The 21,381-nt window shown below is 34.5% G+C and overlaps 2 protein-coding genes across 2 annotated transcripts; both read right to left on the reverse strand.

Annotated features, from left to right (window-relative positions):
* Positions 1 to 19: 19 nt before the first annotated feature.
* Positions 20 to 6,989, reverse strand: LOC107787264 (putative beta-1,4-xylosyltransferase IRX10). The gene is made up of 8 exons (XM_016608814.2): positions 6,398 to 6,989; positions 4,396 to 4,542; positions 4,128 to 4,192; positions 3,508 to 3,577; positions 2,350 to 2,568; positions 706 to 849; positions 483 to 618; positions 20 to 397 (listed from the first exon to the last, which is right to left on the reverse strand). The coding sequence occupies exons 1-8, from the start codon at positions 6,767 to 6,769 to the stop codon at positions 168 to 170; spliced, it is 1,383 nt and encodes a 460-aa protein (XP_016464300.1). The 5' UTR covers positions 6,770 to 6,989; the 3' UTR covers positions 20 to 167.
* A 2,253-nt stretch (positions 6,990 to 9,242) lies between these two features.
* Positions 9,243 to 13,096, reverse strand: LOC107787258 (peroxidase 43-like). Its single transcript, XM_016608804.2, has 4 exons — positions 12,723 to 13,096; positions 12,456 to 12,638; positions 11,737 to 11,899; positions 9,243 to 9,760 (listed from the first exon to the last, which is right to left on the reverse strand). The coding sequence occupies exons 1-4, from the start codon at positions 12,948 to 12,950 to the stop codon at positions 9,330 to 9,332; spliced, it is 1,005 nt and encodes a 334-aa protein (XP_016464290.1). The 5' UTR covers positions 12,951 to 13,096; the 3' UTR covers positions 9,243 to 9,329.
* Positions 13,097 to 21,381: the final 8,285 nt, after the last annotated feature.

Genomic DNA, 21,381 nt, shown 5'->3' on the forward strand with positions numbered 1-21,381 from the left:
CTTTTTCAAGGACAAAACACGAAGAAAGAAAATGTAAATAATTAGTGAGATTTTCTCTATAGCTCTGGAGAGAGAAAAATTGGACTGTGGTCATTTATAGCTCTGGAAAAAATTACAATGTAACTATAACAAACGCACAATTGATCTACAAGTCGTGTAAAGCATATTCAAGGCAGAGGCATAGGTGGTTTCCACTTGCTGAATTCCACCAAATCTCTGTTGACTATAGTTCTATTATGGAGCCAGAAAGTCTCGGATGACTGATGGAATTGCCTTACTTTTCTCTGCAGTTCCCACATAATTGCATTAAACGCAGAGCAGGAGTCAGACTCGGGAGTATAAGCGAATAAGCATCTGATCTTTCGACCCCTAGCTATCATCTCATCTATGTCTTTATCTGAGAATGAAAGAAAGTTATGTCATGATTCTATTGGCTACAAGCTTTAATGCAAGATGCCAGAACAAGAAAGCAGCGTGCTGACCCGGTATTGATTCTAGGTAGTCCAGAAGTTCGGTTCCTATATGTGTGGATGGCCATTTGATTGATATCTGGGTGTAGTCAATCACGTTCTGAAATGGTAATTCTGCTTGATCTGATAGGATTACTGGAACGCATTCCTGTTTAATTGAAAACATAGCATAAAATAGCTTGGAAAATGCAATTTGACGAATTTTAGTAATTCACACAAGATATGAAAGACTAACCACAAAGAAGGATTCATAAAAGCGAAGCGTCCATGATGATTCACCACGTGGAGCCAGGCAGAACTTGGCATTGCGGAGATGTTCAAAATATTCCCTCCTTCCTAGCTTGTCAGGACCACTGAATTTCAATTCTGGACATTCCAACTGTTGATAGAATCAAAAAGACCATCTTTTGGACAAACAAGACAATTATATGGGACTCAACTGGAAGCAAACATAATTAGTCATGTTTTATAAAGATCTGTCGGTTGAACTGGAATCAAACATAATTAGTCATATTGAAGAGCTATGGATTCTCATGCATGCAGATAAACTGAAAAACACCTGTACCTGCTAAAGAACCGACAGAATAATGTTTGACAGCTTCGCTACTATGTGTTATCATATGAGGTCAAATGTCGATTTCAAAAGCCTACCAATAGGGGTGTTCATGGTTCGGTTTGGATCGGTTTTCCCTAAAAAGAAACCAAACCAAGTAAGTCGGTTTTTCAAATATTAGAACCAAACCAAACCGATTAAGTCGGTTTTTTCTCGATTCGGTTTATGTCGGGTTTTGTCGGTGTTTCGGTTTTTTTGGTTATTTGTGAGTTTTTTCTTAAATATAAGACATACACTACTAAACACATATTCCGGAAACCACATTTTCAACGTAACACTATCAAATCAATTGCCCTTTGAGAATTCTATTATTTACCAAAATATATTGATGATAATTGAATCAAATAGTGATGAATAATTTAAGGACTCAATCAAAAATATATTATTTTTAACACGAAATAGATTCTTACACTTAACAAAAGAAAACTACCAATCAAACTAGAATGTAAAGGTAAAGAACTATACTAAAAGTGCAAACTATTAAAATTTACCATTAAATATTTGAAACTTTGTATAAAAATATACATATATATAGGTGTAATAATAAATTTGAAATAGCTACTCCTATAGTCGGTTTGGTTCGGGTTTTTTCGTTTTTTTTCTGATTAAAACCAAAACCAAACCAAATTTGATCGGTTTTTAAAATTCAAAACCAAAACCAAACCAAACCAAAAAGTATCGGTTTTTTTGGTCGGTTTGGTTTGATTTTCGGTTTGGTTCGGTTTTTCGGGTTTTTATGAACACCGACGCGTATTTGAGAAAATTAAGAGGGTTGTTCAGGATTTCTGTGAGCTGTTATATCTTTTGAGAGGTAGGGGAATTTTTTCCTGGAGAAAGTAACTTCTGAGACAGATATTCACCATAGATATAATGCTATAATACCATATCGACCGAAGATACACTGCTAAGATGTTTTTGAGCTGGGACCAATTGATGGAGATGTTAGAGATTAGAAGAACTTAACAGGACATTACAAGGGGAGTAAAATGGTGAGTTTTTGTATACTAGACTTTAAGTCAAACAATTGTGCAACAACTGCTTCCGAAGAGAAACAACCATAGGTATGAACTGAATTATCAAATTTAGGTATGTTTTAAAATTGATAGTCCACACATGGATTACTGTATCATACACTCTCAAAAATATCTGGATATTCTTAACCAATAGAGCAAACCCTTTTTGCCAGTGAAGTCATTATTCTAGACCAAGCTGTGAAGCTACATGCATCAAAGACGTAAAATCAATGGAGACAAGGAGAAAGCATACCTTGTCCGGGAATTGCTTCGCGAGCTCTATCAGCTGAAGGCGACCCACCTTTCCTTGTGCTCGACCTAAATAGTTAGCTAAATGTTTCCTCTTCGACAAAGGCAAAGGCTCAACTAGCCTAGCGCCATGAGTAGTCATCCCATCATCAATATTTCCAGGGATTATAATATCTTTCCATGTATTGAAGGCACTAGTGTCTCTTTTATCCGTGCGATCCCCCTGCATTAGATGCAATGATATGTGAATTAACTTATTGAAGATAACAGGCATTACTAGGTACAAGCATGTTGAGAAAACAAACATAAAGAGGAGGTGCAATGAGAACACTTTGATCGATATGATGAGTGTCATTGCTGCAAATATCGAGAGGATTGCAGATGCGTGGACAAAAAGAATTTCCGGGATTCGATGATGATTTTGCAATCGATGCATGTGAGCTTCTTTCTCTCTACGAGAGGAGAGCAAAGATGTTCCTCAAATTCGATAAAGACAGAGTTAGTTTGCCTTGATTAAGCTTCATTTGATGAAATAAGATTGAACCAAATGTGATGTCTGTTATGCTGTTATGAATGTACTTGAGACAAAAATTTCTGAAATTTCTTGTGGACTAATCCTTTTAAAGCCAAGTACTGGTGTAGCATTACTCAAGTATGTTTTAACAGCTCTTGGGAATTGGTGGTCACTAGAAAAAAATTTAGACAGTCAATCCAATTAAATTCTTTTTTTTGTTTTTGATTTAATTCTCTTTAATGTGGTCGATAAAATTATTCTTCAATTTACATCTGTTTCCAATATCTCTCTCCACTTTTTTTTGTTTTCTTTTAACCGATTCAGGCATCGCTCGGGTAAGTATACTAGTTACAATTAAAAGGAACTTGCTAATTGACCCATGTCCCTGGACAGAGGTTATATTTTCTTTTTTTTTTAGACGCGCTCTATGCATGATACAGTGAATTGTTCAAGGGAAAAATAATCCATCGTCAAAGGAGAAATTGTCACAATAAACTGACCGAGGAAACAACACAGTCAGGGTGAGCGAGTTGCGGTTCCATAAGAGAGACAGATATAAAAATAGATAAACGCATAGCAGCAACCCTTGAAACATTTTCTATGATTGATGGGGTAAGGATTGTAGACTGAAATTTTCGAAGACCCTACCTCAGGGGTAAGAATTATAGACCGATTCAAGTATGTCGCCCATGATTTAAATAAATGTGCTCCAGCCCCACTGCAGTTCAGCAAAAGTAACATGCATAAGAAACAAGTCATAATGAAGAATAATGAACCGTCTAAAGCTGTTATTCTTTCAATTAAAATGCAACTAAGAGAATTTAACTGCATGCCTACTTGCATCAGCATTTTAGCACAAGTAACAGTCGGTGATTAATATTTTAAATGACCACAACATTGAAGTTGTGGCTTCGTATCTACATCTCAGTTCCTGCAGTCACTTGGCTAGGTTCCTGCCTTATTCACATTGCAGCTTTGACAAATGAAATACAACTATCACTAGGCCATATTTTTACTAGATTGCAAAATGCAACTTTGAAGTTGTGACTTCAAAACTACATCCAAGCTAATGCAGAACTCAGCTATGCCTGTCTATTCATATACCAGTTTAACAAATGAAATACAACTACCACTGGGTCATCTATTTTCTGTGAAGCAAGTATCTTATAATTGGATTCCTATTCATTCCCTTTATCTATGTGTTTAAAGATCTTCATTTTTTATAAGGCAAATAATGTGTTTAAATATCTCACTATGACTAATAATACCTTGGGAAGACAAATATGTGGTTGCGGCCACCAGATAACCTGAAATATGGCATTTGACTTAACACCTGCAAGGCAAGGTGTCAAGAAAGAAAATCATACACGAAGGAAAACCTAAATGAAAGGAAATGGATAATGTGACATTGCAGTTGAAGAGAGAAATCAAAGCAAAAAATCTTAATCATTGAACTATAGCAATAAATAAAACTTCGAAAGCTATTTGACACTTGACAGTATAATTGTAATGTTAAGGACCCTGATTCTTTAGTACCTTCACATAAGTCTGATTAATCTCTTTGTCATTCAGGCCGCCCATCACTCTAACACATTTAGGATAAGCAGGCACAAAGAAAAGATCTGCCTCTTCTTTTTTTCTAGTCCGCAACCTTGATTGCAAAAGCATCCTGTGTATCTTAACCTACGGGCAAATCAGCAAGATAGAGAAACATTAGAGACTAATTACAAGCAGCCTAATAACGAAAGATTTTCATGTAATTGTTGGGGAGGTAACAATCTAATTCTTGCAGGTTTTTCCTTATGCTGCCCTCAAAAAAAAGGAGCCAAGATAAAGATACTCAGATTTTGTCCATACTTAGAAGAAAAAATGGAGAGTGAATTCTCCCCCAAACCTTGCCGAGATGAAGAAATTTATTAACACAAAGAGTCGTGTTTGTAACCGGAACTTCGGAAGCTAAGGAAATAAAAAAGGAGAAATAAAAGGGAAAAAAAATATCGGAACCTCTTTATTTATTCTGAAATAAAGATAGAGGACTTTTTCTAATAAGTAAACAGCAAATTATTAATGAAAACCATCACTAAGAAAGTGCTGGTTCGGAAATTACAGCAGAGGATTTATAGTCGCATATACTGCAATGAGCTAAGGAAATGAAGAATGGCTTCAACATCATTCACTATGCCATCTTGCAAAAGATGTGTAGCAGAAGTATAGAACTATGCTTAAGGCTAATTACAATTCTAAATTTTCCCTACAAAATTCAATGGTTTCTTTTTCTTTTTCTTTGATGAATTAAGTAGAAATTTCAAAAACTCAATGGTTTCTTTCCCTCCAAAGAGTCCACCAAATAGCTGCTGGGATGGAATACCAAATACTGATAGTTGCCTTGCTAGATCTTTTTTCTGTGACAACTCTTCAGAAAGTCGAGGCTTGTTTTAGGCATGGAGCATTTAATGTTCAGGATACTGAAGAAGAATAACCACATTTGGTGTGTGAAGTGGCAGTGCAGGAAGAGATGGTTGACTTCCTCTATTTGACCTTCACAAAGTGGACATCTTATGCACTCTGGTAAGCGTCTCCTTTGAAGATTGTATTGGGTTGGGCAAGCCTCCTTCGCAACTAACTAGACAAAACACTTAACCTTATAAGGAGCTTTATTTTTCCAGATTTTTCTCCATGGCCATAGTAGATTGGGAGTAGAAAGGTTGGACAGGATCTCGAGTAACTTTGCAAGTAATTCTCAAACGAAGATAGAGAATTACAAGGAAGGATTTCAAGTAATTTCTCAAGTTACAGAGGGACAAATGTGCTTCTCCTTAGTATTTCCTCAGACGTCACTTAACCAAAATAACGCATATGTTCCCTGAAGATCCTTTTCTGGTTTCTCCTTTATCAATCTCCCTTCCTTTGCACCAAATACTTCAAATTCAAAAAGAAAGATAGTTACAAAGTACACAACCCAGCTCACCACCTCAGTACAACATTGACTTTTAGATATTAATCCCTCAATGTCAGATATGGAAAAGGTAACATTTAAGAATAAATAGGATTTCAATTGTTTCAATAATGTAATAATTGAACTTAGATATGAGGGCAAAATGTAACTTCTATATTCTCTTATGTACAATTCACCCCTTAGGCAAAATCCACCCCAATCATTCTCTTGCATTAAGATCAGTGATCTGATTTAGACTGAAAGTTATTTCAAGTTACCTAATTTTGTTACTAGCTTTTGATAAACACATTTACACGCATGTTACAGTTAATTTAAACTCATGCCTTAAATTAACTATTCTAAAGCAACTTCAAACCGAGATAGGGAATACATAATTAAAACAAAGAAAGTAAAATGTTCAGTTAATCATCATTTTCTCACTGTTATGTGGGTGTTACCGAGCTCAAATGTTAGAAGTTGCATAATCAATAGGCCAAATAAAAATGAAGCTAATTATTTGTAATACAAACAAAAAACTACAATTTTCCTTTTAACTTCAAAAAATTTCCCAATAACAACACAGGGGAAGATGGGAGAAACAACCTGAGTACCCCATTGGCCTTTAAGGCAAGAATCAGGAGAAATCTTCTCATCACGGCCATACAACAAGTGCTTCAACCCATCAATCTCGTTCTCATCATACACGTAAATCTTCAAGGAAAGGTGGGTCCTATATCCACGTTGCGGCCAGAAGATGGACCCACTTGATGAATCCGAGAACCCTACGACGTCGTTTTTGGATCTGTATGGAGTAGTAGGGATTGAGAAGGAGGAGGGATTGAAGGACTGATCAAAGATTCTGGTGAGGAAGAAGGTGGTGACGACGAGAGCTAGAGCTCCGATCTGGTGTGTGCGAGTGCAGGGAGTTACGGTGTTGGTGTTAAGCCTGCTCTTGCTGTTGTGTATGCTCCCCATTGCTGTTGTTACTGAGCGGAGCAGTGAGTGTGAGCAGAAAGGCGAGGAAGAATTTGGAGACGAAAGTCGCGAACGTCGTCGTTTGGCAGGTTAATATACATACAGCTTTCGTTTTGGTTTGGCTTTGTTTTTTGGAACAAATTTATGGACATTTCAAGTAAACCAAACATTTACATGTACTTCCTCCGTCTCATACTAAACGTCCTGGTTACCAAGAGATAAAAATAATTATACCTTATACTTCACAAAATAATTATTAATAAACACCTCAGATTGAGCGTGTTATGCAATTGCATGACGTGGATAACCTATCATATGCTTAGCTTGTTGATGTTTGACACATGTAATTTGTGGGTCCCAACCTTTTCAATTTATAAAATTCCTTCTCTTTTTTCTTTCTCTTTCTTCTTCGTAGGTTAAGACCAGTTCCACCATCACTAAAACCATTCCACCTGACTAATCACTAAAAAAAGTTCCTCATGTGCCATATTTCTTCTTCAAAATGTCAACTTTATTTTCTTTTCATTATTTTTCTTAAAATCATTTCTAAGAGACTTTCAAAATCCATCACTTTCAGATTAGATCAAACTCTACCCATTTGACAATAAATATCTATTTCCCATCTCCCCCAGCTTTACAAAGAAACCATCATTTTATCGGAGAGACATTGTTCACTTCAAATGGTTGGAGCCTAATTGATTGATTCGAAGAATCAGACCAAATAAATAGGAAAATCAAATTCTTTACGACCGATTTGACCCAATTTCATATATCAGAAAACTGATTCTTTTCTCCGGTGATTTGCTTCCCATAAATTTAAGGGTTATCTTCTATATCTTTATTTCTCCTTTCTAAATTCTTATACCAAGTAGAAGAAGAAAAATCCCTAAATTCGTTTTAAATAGAGAACAATAATGATAAGAAATAAAGAAGAAAAATGGAGAGGGAAGATGGGGTGTAGAACATAAAAAATATAAGGATAAGAAACAAAAAGTAATGTGAGGATCGGAGAAGGGGACGGAGGGGCTGGGAAGAACTGAAGAAGTGTTTGGGTTTGCTTCTTTATTTATTTATTCTTCTTTTATTTTTTTATTATTAATTATTAATACATTCTTAATACTTTTTCTAACAAAACTAACATACTCACACGCCTTTTAAGCATGAGTTGCACCTACTCTCGTCACGTCAGTTGTATTGCCTCCACGTAGGCATAGTTAACGGTACTTATTAGTAATTGTTTTGTAAAGTATCAGTGTCAAAATAGAAAATCGCGTAAGTTTGTTTACCGGCTTGAAAAATCAGTGCAAGTTTAAGTGGCTGGAAGCCATTTTGCCTTACTAAAAATAGTTGTCTCAAATTATTTATCATTTTAGAAGTTCAAGACAAAAATAATTGTTCTTGAAGATGGAGATAACACATAAATAGAATAAATATTCAATAAAAAAAAAGATTGTATCTTAAAACATAAATAAGAGTTGAATAGTCCAATTCTTTTATAATTAATATTTCTTAAGGGGCGTGTAAAAAAAATACGACACACAATATAAGATAGAGGGAGTATATTATAGCTCCAACGTCTATCAATAATAACTTATTTGCAAACTAAAGTACTCTTATAGGTGTGTTTGGTTAGAGAACAAGTTATGCAAGATTAGTGATACACGGATTAGTAATGAAGGTATTATAATATAAAAATTAATAATACAAATGTTATTTTTTCAAATAAAAAGAGAAATAAATCTAAAGTGTGTAAGGGCCTTTTTGTCAATTTTTGGTACATATATTCAACCATAATTTATGCAAGTTGTTATGTGAAAAACAAAAGAAGCAACCAAACAATACACTATATATGTGATTGTGATTAAACCTCTTCTTCGACCAATCAAACGGGCTCTAAAAATTTAAGATAGTCTTATGAAAATTAATAATCATTTTGAAGAGCTTCCAATCCTGTTTTTGGGAGCAATTATTTTCTTCGTAGAACTCCCATCACTTCCTCGTGTCCAAACTGCCAAGGATGAAAAAAATTGATTGAGCTCAAACAAAGCATACTATTCTACCATTCTCACTTGTCCAAGTTGCACATTCCCTGTCAACCCATCTTTTCTTCTTCATTATTTGAAATATTTATAGTTTCAGTTTAAGAAATGACAGAATTATCCGATGATTCCGCATTAGGTTGGTCTTGCTTCGTTCTCCAAAGTCTTTTTATGTGTGTTGTGTTCTTGTAATATACTTTTTCTCCCACGTATTTTTGACTTCGACAATAGACTATGTATCTGTTTGGATAAAGCTAAATTTAAGTAGTTTTTAAGCACTACATGGCAAAAAGCACTTTAGAAATATTAGAGTTGAAAATTAGAATAAGTAATCACATGTTTGGATATAGATATTGATAACAATTTTGAAACAGGTCAACTCAATGATAATCCAGCATAAGTCCCAGACCGTGGAACCTAATGAATAAAAACTATAGGGAAACATCACATGATTTTATTCTTCTCGAGGACAACAAACACGTACACTAATTAAGTAATATTATATCTCAATATAAATGTTATTACATTTTATTAAAAGAATTACAAACCTTTCTAATCTCTCCTACTAATCCAGTCTTGACATCAAGCCTTCCTAACTTTATCATGGTTAAACCAAAATCCGATGCAAATGATGGTGAATTACGAATTGATTTATTTCTCTGAAGATAAGAATCGATCACTGCTCGCGTAATTTTGTCGTCATAAAGCCTTGCATCCGATGCTATAACTGCGAAACCATTCTTTATGTTGTGCAAAATCTGATCGTCAAATTTTCGTTCGCTTGCGTTATCAAGAGGTATTCTGAAATTTATGTTTCCATTTTTGGGGCATTTGCTTCTTAACTCTGGGAGGAACTTAGAATTAATACTTGGATCTGCATCTGATCTTCCAGTGAAATTGTATAATCTTCGAGGCATGAAAAAACAAGCTGTTGTGCCAATTGTATGTGCCCCTACATGTTTAACATGATGCATTAATTAATGTCAACTTAAAATATAGTGACAATAATATATGATATTATAGCTATATTGTAACTTTAATTCGTCATACACAGAGGCGGATTTAGGATTTAAAGATAGCGGGTGCCACATTTCTTTTAATGTACCCCTCACACTGACCATAAAGTTTGAGTGTGAGTATATATTGGTTGGATTCAATTTGGTTCGATCTATTTTCAGTTCATTGGGGGTGGTTTACTAAATTTAACGATATTTTCAATAGAGAAATCAACACAATTTGATATAAAATAAATGAGCACAAGTAAAAATTAGCAATCTTCCTTCAATTAAGGAATCATGCCTTTTTTATTAAAATTTTTGCATAAGTGAGAGTATTTTTAATAGTAGAATCACACTAATTCTATAAGAGCATAAGCAAAAAAATATTTTTGAAAAAGAAATTATACCTTGCAAGCAATAGGACAATTGCACTTTTTATATAATATATACAAGCTAACAGAATTTTAAAGAGAATAATCTTGTAAAACTTTTTATTTACATAAGTGCCAGAATTTTGAATTAAGAGCCATGGTTTTTATTTATGGTGCTTTGATAATTTTAAGTTTCTGTTTTTATGTGTTCCTCTTTCAAAGTCATTGATAAACAAAAAAAAAGGAGAAAAGATTGGAAAATGAAAAATTAAAGAGGGAAATGGATAGAAAAACAAAGGAAATAGAAAAGACGATGACAAAAGGAAAAAAAAAAAAAAAGCGAAACCGACAAATAAAAAATTGATTTCCTTATTAGAATCAGACCCGAACCTAAGCCTAAACACAAGAATAACTTTAAGAAATTAATTCCCAACAATGGCACCGTCCTCTTGTTTGATATTACGGGTGGCAGCGTATACATTTAATCAATATTCTGAAAAGTTTCAACATAGATTCTAAAAGTTCTCGCCTAACTTGTGGGTGGCATGGCACCCCCACCTCTCAAGGTGGATCCGCCACTGTTTACAATTAGCATCACTATTTACCTGTCTTATTATACGAGTTTAATTTTTATATGCTGAAAGTACAAAGGAATTTTTACTCGATTAATAGCTTGTTTGGTCAAGCTTTTCCAAGCCAAAACATTTTTTTTTCGAAAATTGAAGTGTTTGGCCAAGCTTTTAGAGGGAAAAAAGTATTTTTGAGGAGAAGCAGAAAAAAGTAGCTTCTCTAAAAAAAGAAATAGCACTTTTGAGAAAAATAGACTTAGAAGTAGGAGTGTCAAACGGGCGGGTCGGATCGGATATGGTTCGAGTCGAAATGGGTAATGAAAAAACGGATAAATTATCCGACCCAACCCATATTTAATATGGATAAAAAACGGTTTAACCGACGGATAATATGGGTAACTATATTATCCATGATTTTTTACATATGATCACTTTTGGGAGAATTCTTAGTCTCCCTAACTTGAGGAATCCCCGATTTGATGCTTTTCAAATGTAAAAGTTAGACTCATTGGTTATCCATTTTCTGAATGGATAATATGGTTCTTATCCATATTTGACTTGTTTTTAAAAAAGTTTCACTATCCAATCCATTTTTAGTGGATAATATGGGTGATTAACTATTTTTTTAAAACCATTTTGTCATCCCTACTTAGAAGCAGTTTTTAAAAGCTTGGTCAAACACTAATTGCTATTCAGAAGTGCATTTCAAATAAATTAGTCAAACACAAACTGCTCCTCACCAAAAAAACACTTTTAAGAAAAAACACTTCTCAAAATAAACTGATTTTTGCAGTTTGGTCAAACAAGTTGTAATTCACTAAAAAGATAGTTAACTTGTGGAATTAACAATCTATAAATACGATATGTAACTTGCTATAATTACAGTATCCCTGTTATATTGTATGTGTAAGTTAACTTTAATAAATGAAATAGAAGGGTTATATATATCATACCAATGGATAAAATTGAAGTAGAAGGAATAGATCATACCACTCAAAATGACGAGTTCTTTTTCAGTAAAGCCTTTATTTTTGAATTTTCCTTTTAAAACATCAATTGAGTCATCCACATCCGGCATTGCAGCTGCAAGAGACAAATCGGATACTCTACCATCTCTTCTACCTGTCTCAACTTCATAAAATGGTCCACCAGCCTATATCTCATAATGTATCAAAAGAGAATTAGACTGTTACTAAGTATCTCTTAATTTAGAAAATGCAATTACATAATCATCAATTCATTATATATATATCACGAAAGATCGGAATTTTTTTATATCTTAATTCGACAACACAGTAATCCTAACATGGAGCTCTTTCTTAATAATCTCAAATTACACAAAAAGAACATGAAATTGAAAGGAAAAAAAAATGTCATACACATGACTAAAGACATGCTATTCCGCCTTAATTAGTACATTTTCACATTTAATCGTAAGGAAGAAATTAAAATCGAAATAATAGTATCCGGAGTCAATTATGTATGGAAAATAATTTAGTTTTTGGTCAAAAGTTTAAGTTTTATGTAGTGACGGTGTAAAAAATATTTGCGCAACCAAATTAATTACAAGATAACTACAAGTAAATCATTATGATAAACATTAATAATAACCTATAATAAAGATAATAACTAACCTGCTAGCCCTTATTAAACTAAACTAATAGAGTTAATGTTAGTGTATATATAACTTAAATTGGTTAATGCATTACCAAGACGACAGCGTCTCTAGCAGCTAAAGCAACAATATCTGCACACGATACCACCCCTGGGCATTGACCTTCCAATTGAGTTTTGGCTTTCTGGATCTCTTCAAATCCCCCCAGGCCTTCGTGACCAAATGCATTTCTTTCAGGTTCTTTCACATTATCAATCAAAATTGATCCATCACAACCCTTTAAAAATATTTAAAAAAAATGTTCGGTTAAAATTGAATAAGGTTGACATACTAAAAAAGTGGAAGATAAAAAGCTAGGTACCTGAACAAAGCAATCATGGAAATGGAGTCTAAGTAACATGGCTGGCATTCTTGGTTCTCTTTGGGAAGCTTCTTTTACGACAGAGCTAACAATGGATTCTGCGTTATGGCATCTTTGTGAATAAAATCCAACTCTAAGTTGTCCATTTAGAGCTGTTATTTGTATTAGAAAGCACATAACTGAACTGAAAATTAAACTCTTTGGATTTCTCTTGCACAATGCCGCCATTGTTAGATTACAAAGGAAGCAGAAGAAGTGTGCAAATGAAAGATCAATGGAAAATTTTGGTGGTAGTAGTAGTCAAGTAAAAGAAGTAAAAAGCATTAAATATATAACTGAGATTTTGTCAATCTGTCTATTCACTATCACTAACTACATGTCATCCATGCGTTCTTCTTTCCAGCAAGCGCTTTTGTTTTTATGTTGTTAATTTTATTTAATTACTTGATTTTACATTTTCTTTATACCCTCTTGTCCTATTTTACGTGGTGTCATTTTCACTGAAATGATTACTACGGCTACTACTGAATATATATTTTTATACTACATGATAGTGGATTAGTAGTTAGACTTATAGCGTATTTGGCCGAGCCTTTTTTTTTTCCCAAAAGCATCTTGAGATGAAAATTGAGGTGTTTGACCAAGTTTTTAGACGAAAAAAAATATTTTTGAGAAGAAACAGAAACAATTTTTGAGAAGCAGAAAAAAATAGTTTTCTCTCCAAAGGCATTTTTTTGAGAAGAACTTTTGAGAAAAATACACTTAAAAGCAGTTTTCAAAAGCTTGGCTCAACACTAATTACTGTTCGAAAGTACTTTTCAAATTAATTAGCCAAACACAAACTGCTTTTCACCAAAAACACTTTTTTTTAAAAATATTTTTGAAAAAAACGCTTCTCAAAATAAGCTGATTTTAGAAGCTTGGCCAAACAGACTATTAGATTTCCGTCAAAATTGAAGGTTTTCAACTTTTGTGTTAAGCTTTAACTTTTAATAATACAAATGTTAGTATCAATATACATTTTTATAATATTTTATACGTATAATATAGATAAATGGAGTACTTTTTATTTTATAATAAATTGGAATTATTAAATTATTCTAATTAGGATTTTCCGAAAATAAGAATGAGGGAGGTTACATCTGTCTCTGCCTACATTCACAAGCTAAATTGTCAACAGATTCACAAGGTGTGAGAAAGGAATATTAATTATACAACAACTTGGCTCTATTCAAAGGATCAGTGTAAAAAACAAATGTCTAAAGTAGTAGCTAGTTCTCACCGACTTCTTCCCCGTGAAGGAGATAAGGATCTTGAGCTCAACTATCATGTCTGTTTCTAAACAGCCATGTGCTTTTGACCCTTTCGGTAAAAGAGAATAAAGTTTAGAGCTAGCTACTTATGGCAAAAAAAAAAATGTTCAAGATTTACCAATAATATTTGGTATGTTGTTCTATTTTTTATTTTATTTTTTTCAAGTGGTTATATCAGCGGTTGAAATATTAAAAGAAAAAGTGGGGAAATAGAATACTTACGTTAAGAAAAAATTTACTGAAATAAAACAATAAAAGTAGAAGAACAATATTGCAAAAAAAGATAGAGAGAAAATTTGTATTGAATTTTGGGATGATTTATAATGGGGTAAGATCCCTCTATTTATAGGGGAAAAAATGACTTAGCCACAAAGTAAAACTCTCTACAAGATAGACATTCACTCAAATTACAATTCTACTCATAACACTCCCCTTTGAATGTCTACTCAATAAGTAATGTGCCTCGTTAAAACTTTAACTAAAATAAAACCCAATGGAAAAAGTTCTAGAAAAGGAAAAAGAGTACACATGTTTAATAATACGCCCTTTTGGTTGCCTCGTTAAAAACCTTGCAAGGAAAATCCAGTGGGACAAAACCTTATAAGAGAAAAAAGAGTGCAACGCGTATTAAACTCCCCCTGATGAGAGCATCATTTCATATCCATGAGCCTTCGCATCTCAATCTTATGTACTAGCTTCTTGAAGGTTGACGTCGGTAGAGATTTTGTGAACAAATCAGCCATATTATCACTTGAACGAATCTGTTGCACATTGATATCACCATTCTTTTGAAGATTATGTGTGAAAAATAACTTTGGTGAAATGTGTTTTGTCCTATCTCCTTTTATGGATCCTTCCTTTAATTGAGCTATGCATGCTGCATTGTCTTCATACAAAATCATGGGCAGTTTGTCGCACTTCAAACCATATTTGTCTCGAATAAGATGTATTATAGACCTCAACCACACACATTCTCGACTTGCTTCATGAATAACAATTATCTCAGCATGATTAGATGAAATAGCCACAATTGATTGCTTAGTCGATCGCCAAGATATGGCAGTGCCTCCACAAGTAAACACATAACCTGTTTGAGATCGAGCCTTGTGGGGGTCAGATAAATACTTAGCATCAGCATAACCAATAAGATCGGGACTGCAATTATTGCCATAAAATAAGCCCATGTCGGTAATCCCTTTTAGATATCGCAATATGTGTTTGATTCCATTCCAATGTCTCCTTATAGGAGCAGAGTTATATCTTGCTAAGACATTAACTGAAAAAGTTATGTCATGCCTTGTAGTATTAGCAAGATATATTAGTGCACTAATTGCACTAAGATATGGTACTTCAGGATCAAGTAGCTATTCATTCTCTTCTTGAGGTCGGAATGGATCCTTATTCACATCAAGTGATCGAACAACTGTGAGCACGTGATTTTTGCCTTGCACGAACCACTCCTAAAAATTCAAAATAAAATAAATCTTTCTTTTTGTGTGCAATTTTGTGAATTTTCGTGATATTTTCTGTAATTGTTTGCATTTGTGTGTGTATGTTCGTTGGTTAAATTAATGAATAATACAAAAATACGTTGCATGTGCATTTAGGATTTAATTTGACATTCTTTTGAATTAATCAATAATTAGGTATTTTGCAAAAGTAAAAATTCAAAAAAAATATATATTCTTTGCATTTTAGTAATTAATGTCGAATTTTATGTTTTCTTTTAATTTGGGGTTTAGTTATTTTGTGATAATTACTACTTAGAGTTAATTAATATTTTTAAGATAAGTTGGTCAAAATTAAATTTGGGTTTGTATTTTTATTAGGAAGAAAATTGAAAAGAAAAGAAAATAAAAGAGAATGAAATAGGAATTGGACCAGTTTTATTAAATTCCCAGGCCCAAAACTAGTCCAAACCCGGTCCACCACTAGTTTAGCCAACGACGTCGTTTCAGAGCTAATAAGTCTCAACCGTCGATCTCATTAGATCGAACGGTTCAGTCCATCTCCAGCATCGATTAAACGACGCCGTTTCATGTTTGTTGATCTGAACCATTTGTTTCATTCGATCGAACGGTCCAGTATTATCCTCGCAACCCGACCCGTCCACCCCAGTAACCGACCCAATCCCCCAACCGGCCAAAATGACCCGGTTTACATAAGTGAATTGATCCACGCCGTTGATCTCTTTTTATCCAACGATTTTGATTCAATTCCACAACCTTTATATATATGTGTAACACACCCCGCCCCCCCTAAAGCCCCTACCCAGTCTCCTTCGTCTCTTCAGAGACGACCTAAATCCAAAACCTAGCAGTCGCCACCCCTCTCCACCCCCTAAACCCGGCGACGCCGGTTCCAATGACCTCCTTCTTCACACCACGGATCCCCCTAAACCTCCCCATTCCAAATATCCAAGCACCTCTCTTCGAATCATAGCCAAACGCCTCGAATCTTCAATCGAAGATCAGTCAAAAAACTCTAGCTTACCCAATCAACCCCAAAAATCACACCCCTGAACCACCAGGCTTCCCTCGTCCCAAATCCCATGATAGTTTTCCTCGAATCACCGTAGAGCCTTTCGAATTTTAGATCCAAAAGTTGAACCTTGAGTCCCCAAAAACACTGCTTATTAAAGATTTCAAGATTTTTAGGTTGAAATAGGCTGTAATCGTGTGTTTTCAATCGAACAAAAACATACGATTACAGCCCGTCTCAACCAAAAGAGTAGGAAGATCTTTGGAGCGGAATAAAGGGTTCGATTCTGGTAAGTGTTTCTGTGTTTTTCAATGTTTTTCTTTTATGTATCTTCCTCCTCATCCCTTTCCCATAGGCTGAAATTCACGGTCTTATCATGTTCTTGTCCTTTTATTATATGAAGTTTTCAGTCTGTTTGTGTCTTAATTTGCTGAGAACAACAAATGTGAACATTGAATGTCAAGTTACTGCTTAGTTAAATACGATAATTTGTTTGCAATTTCTGTGTGAATTTTGGTTTACATGATTCTATAAATGTTTGTATGTTTGACTCAGGTTCAGTTCATTTTCAAAATCTCTACATCTCTTTTGGATCTATTTTGAAACCTTAACATGTAAATAGTCCTCATAAGGGTAATGTGGTTAGTTGGAGTTCATTAAGAAACAAAGGGATTGGTAGTGGACATGACAGTTTGTCAACACCTTTAGAGGTTTAATTAAAAATTGAAAAGAAGGATCGGTAGTGGGAAGTAACATCCCTTAAGTACCTTTAGAGGTGGGAATTCAGAGAAGAACATAGGGTAGGTTAAAAAAATTGAAGATGGCAGTAAGGCTGACACCCTTTTAAATACCTTTAGAGGTGGGGGAAATCAGAGACAATATGGGCTAATGATAAAAGTTTAAAGGGGTGCACATGGGAGGGAATAAACAGGCTGAAAAGTGAAAAAAAATTTGAATAAAAAGGGTTTAACATTGGTCTTTAAAATGAGAGACATTTTAGAGAATAAGGGGGGAAGAAACACTGAGATATAGACATTTGTGAGAGTGAGAGTTTAGACATTCTGAGATCAAAACTGCCCAAAGGATCAATAAGAAAAGTACTGTTCCATCGAAATCTTTTGGTTAATTTCTGATAAAACTGTTGAAACTACTGATCCATTGGTCTTTTGGGGTTAATCTCTTGGGTCCATTTACCAAGTCTGGGCTGTGTTTGTTGTTGTTATTGTTGTTGATATCTGCTACTGGTACTGATGATTCTCCATAGTTTGTATCTTTCCATTTCCAGGTACACACTTTTGATCTTTGGCATGCATAACTGAGTATGGTGGCTACTAATTTCATGAATGAGGTTGTTTGGTTTGTTGTTGAAAGTATTTGTAGCCATAAGTTGTACATTGGCTGATTTGGTCCAACTCATATTGTAGTAGTTCTAGTTTAGCTTTTTATCACTCTTTAATTGCTCTAGAAATCTGCTTACAATAGAGGTAAGATATAATATGATATTTTGGTCTTTCTCATACAAACTTGCTATTCTGCAAACATAAACATTTTAGAGTTCAATCAGATCTTGAATGAAACTTGATTTTATCTCATAAATTCTTAAAGTTTGATTGTTTCTTTACATTTGATATTCCAGCAAGTATAATTTATATATTTTTAAGGCCACCATGAAGCCAGGATACCTTAGGTGAATAAGAATTGGTTGAAGTTGTGAGGTTATTTGTTATTACTGGAAATTCAATATGAGTTTCGTTTGGGCTTGTTTGGACCTAGTAGTCATTTTAAGTGATATGGTCATGATAGTTTAGAATAATTTTGGATCTAGAGTAGGTTAACAAATCGGCTTCTAATTGCTCTTTTTGGGTGATCAGAATTCAAATACGGGGCTGTTGGTATTAATTGAATATCATCTTGAATTAGAACAATAAGTTTGGGTTGCAACCTCTATAGTTGAATTAATATGAAATCGAGAGGGGGGATTCGATCTAGGTTCCATATAACATTTCCTTCTCCATTGTTAGATTTGGGTTCAGCTTGGGCCCCAAAAACCTTAAAAATCATTGAGAAATAGGCAATAACAGTTCTTTTTATTATGTAAGCTCTATAGGATCAGTGTTTAATTCTAACGAGTGTGTGTGCAGCTTTGGGTTCTCGCAGGGGCTCGACCATGGGTCCCAGCGCTACAGCTGCCTCTATTTGTAGTGTTGAGCCTCATATGTAATGTGATTTAAGTCACCAAAAATCTCTGATTCAGTAGTATACACAACAAGTAAGTGGGCTCCCTTTTGGGCCCAATTTGAAAGGGGATTGGGTCTTTTAATTATTTGTTCTTGTGATGTGAGTCTAAATTTGGCATAAAAGGTCCTTTGAATTTTTTAGTGTTAATTAGTTAGATTGTTAACTAGTTGGGATGCGCCTTATTGAATAACATAAACAAATTATACCCCTCATAAATTAGTTTAGAAACCCTTAAGCTTTAATGAATTTGAGGTGTGCCGTGCCAAACAAAAAGCACAATTGCGCGGTTCTTATTTTAATTCTGTATTGATCCTTAGAATTCGAGGCGTGCCGTTTAATTAAAGTTTCATGGCCCCCGCAAATTGCAAACGCGTAGTCATTTTTAGGCGCGTTATTTTAATAACTGATTTCCTAAACTCGGGTGCACATTTATGTGACCCAAATCCAAATCTCAACGATGTTAAAAATATATCAAAAATTACGGGTGCATTTATGTGACGTGGTTCGAGACGTATTTTAATAACGTTGCAATTCTCTCTAAAAATGAATAACATCGGTTAAAACTAAAATTTGCACATAGGTTCATAATTGTTAAAAATCAGATAATTAAGCCGAATATAATAGTTAAGCGACCGTGCTAGAACCATGGAACTCGGGAATGTCTAACACCTTCTCCCGAGTTAACAGAATTCCTTACCCGGATTTCTGGTTCGTGGACTGTTAAACAGAGTCATATTTTTCTCGATTCGGGATTCAACCGGTGACTTGGGACACCATAAATCTCCCAAGTGGCGACTCTGAATCTCTTAATAAATAAATCCCGTTTCGATTGTCCTTTAATTGAAAAAACTCCCTTACACCCTTCCGGAGGTGTAGGAAAAAAGAAGGTGTGACAGCTCTGGTGACTCTGCTGGGGACGAACCCAGAATCTCTGGTTCAGGGTTCAAGAATTCAAGCTTAGGATAATTGTTATATTGGGCTTTATTTATTATCTGGTCTTATTTACATTTTGGGCCTAATGTGCTAAATGTTGCTTTTTGCCGCTTTGATATTATCTGAACTGTATATAAATTGCTACGAAACCCCTCTCGTCTCTCTCCCGAGGAGTGCACGCTGGTCGTGACTTCTTTCTGTTAGTGTCATATCCCAAATAGAACGAGGTTCGGACAAGTTGCAAAGCCGGATGATCTTTTGGTTACCGGTACGCAGCCCCCCCTCGGCTCGAGTTGTCCGCTCGGGTAAGCCAGGTCTAGAACAAATAAACCCAGGTTTTTAAACCTAGTATAACAATACCTCATGCCGGATCCCTAGTAGGAACGTTTGTTTGCATCATGTGCATTTTGACTTTGGAGACTCAACACAGGGGTTGGGTCTGTCTAGGACAGGTGTACCCAAAATAACAGACCATCTTGATGCATCCTATGTGCTACATGTTGCATTTCTTCGAGGGTAAAAGGGTCATTTGGCAGACTAATGATAGTTGAGGGCAAATGAAAAAAAGAAAAAGAAAAGAAACAGAGAGGGTGAATTATGAATAGAGTGGGCCCCAATTATGTTTTCTGTCACATTTTTTGTTAAGGGAAAAGAGCTTGAAAATTCAAAAGAAAGATTTTGCACTTTTTCATCGTTTTAGAAAATAAAAAATCAAAAAAAAAAGGGAAAAGAAAATCCAAAAAAGAAAAAGAAAAAAAAGGATGTTGCATGTTTCATCATTTTCAAGGAAAAGATAAAAAATAATAAACTATATTTTCTCTAAATTAGTTATTTTTGTTTTAATTCTCGCCCGTATCCAAATTGTCTGAACTACGCGAACCTGATTCTCGTCTCTCGGGGCGGGATACGTAGGCAAACCACATAGGATCCGGTCTTCCTAGTAAATCTTAGGTTCTTGGCTTTGCAGGGTCTTAGCCAAATTTTGTACTTCTAGCCACCTTTTGGCCAAATAAGCCATTTTGCAAAAATAGCCTCAATCATGTCTTGCATGTGTCCAGTAGGGAGTGTTATTGTCTCACATAGTGTTGGTTTAAAGTTTTCTCATACAGGTGTGGATTTATTTACCAGAGTTTGAGCATGTCAGACACCCCGTGACCATCCAGTCAGGATCGCTCAATCAGGAGTTGCTTAAGGAGATTTGTTTTATTTTTATGTTTTGAGTCCGTTCTTCATTTTATGTCTGTCTTTTACTTTCTAGTTTTGTACAATAATGTCAAGTCTTTTGTTATTGTATTTTCTTCTTTATATTTGAAAAACATGTGTTGTAACTCAAAAATCCAGAAAAAAGAGATATTGCATTTTATATTTCCGTTATAAGTTTTCTTTAGATTACTAATTCTAGAAATGGAAAAAAGAAAAAAATTTGAGGTTGTTTTTCCTTTAGGCAATCAATATCTAGGACTTAAAATGAATTGTTTTTATGTTTCCTTTAAGTATATTAGGACCAAAATTCCAAAAAAAAAGAGAATTTTCTTTTAGTACTTCTTTAAAAGCTTTATTTAAGGTGTTAATTCAAAATCTAAAAAGATTTTCTTTTGAGAAGTTTCTTTGGGAAATTAGTGAAAAATGAAAAAAAAATCTTTTTATTTTCTTTAGGATATTGTACATAGAAGAGAAAAAAAGACAACATACTT

This window comes from Nicotiana tabacum, chromosome 16 (genome assembly GCF_000715075.1).
Source record: "Nicotiana tabacum cultivar K326 chromosome 16, ASM71507v2, whole genome shotgun sequence".
In the NCBI taxonomy this organism is placed as follows: domain Eukaryota; kingdom Viridiplantae; phylum Streptophyta; class Magnoliopsida; order Solanales; family Solanaceae; genus Nicotiana; species Nicotiana tabacum.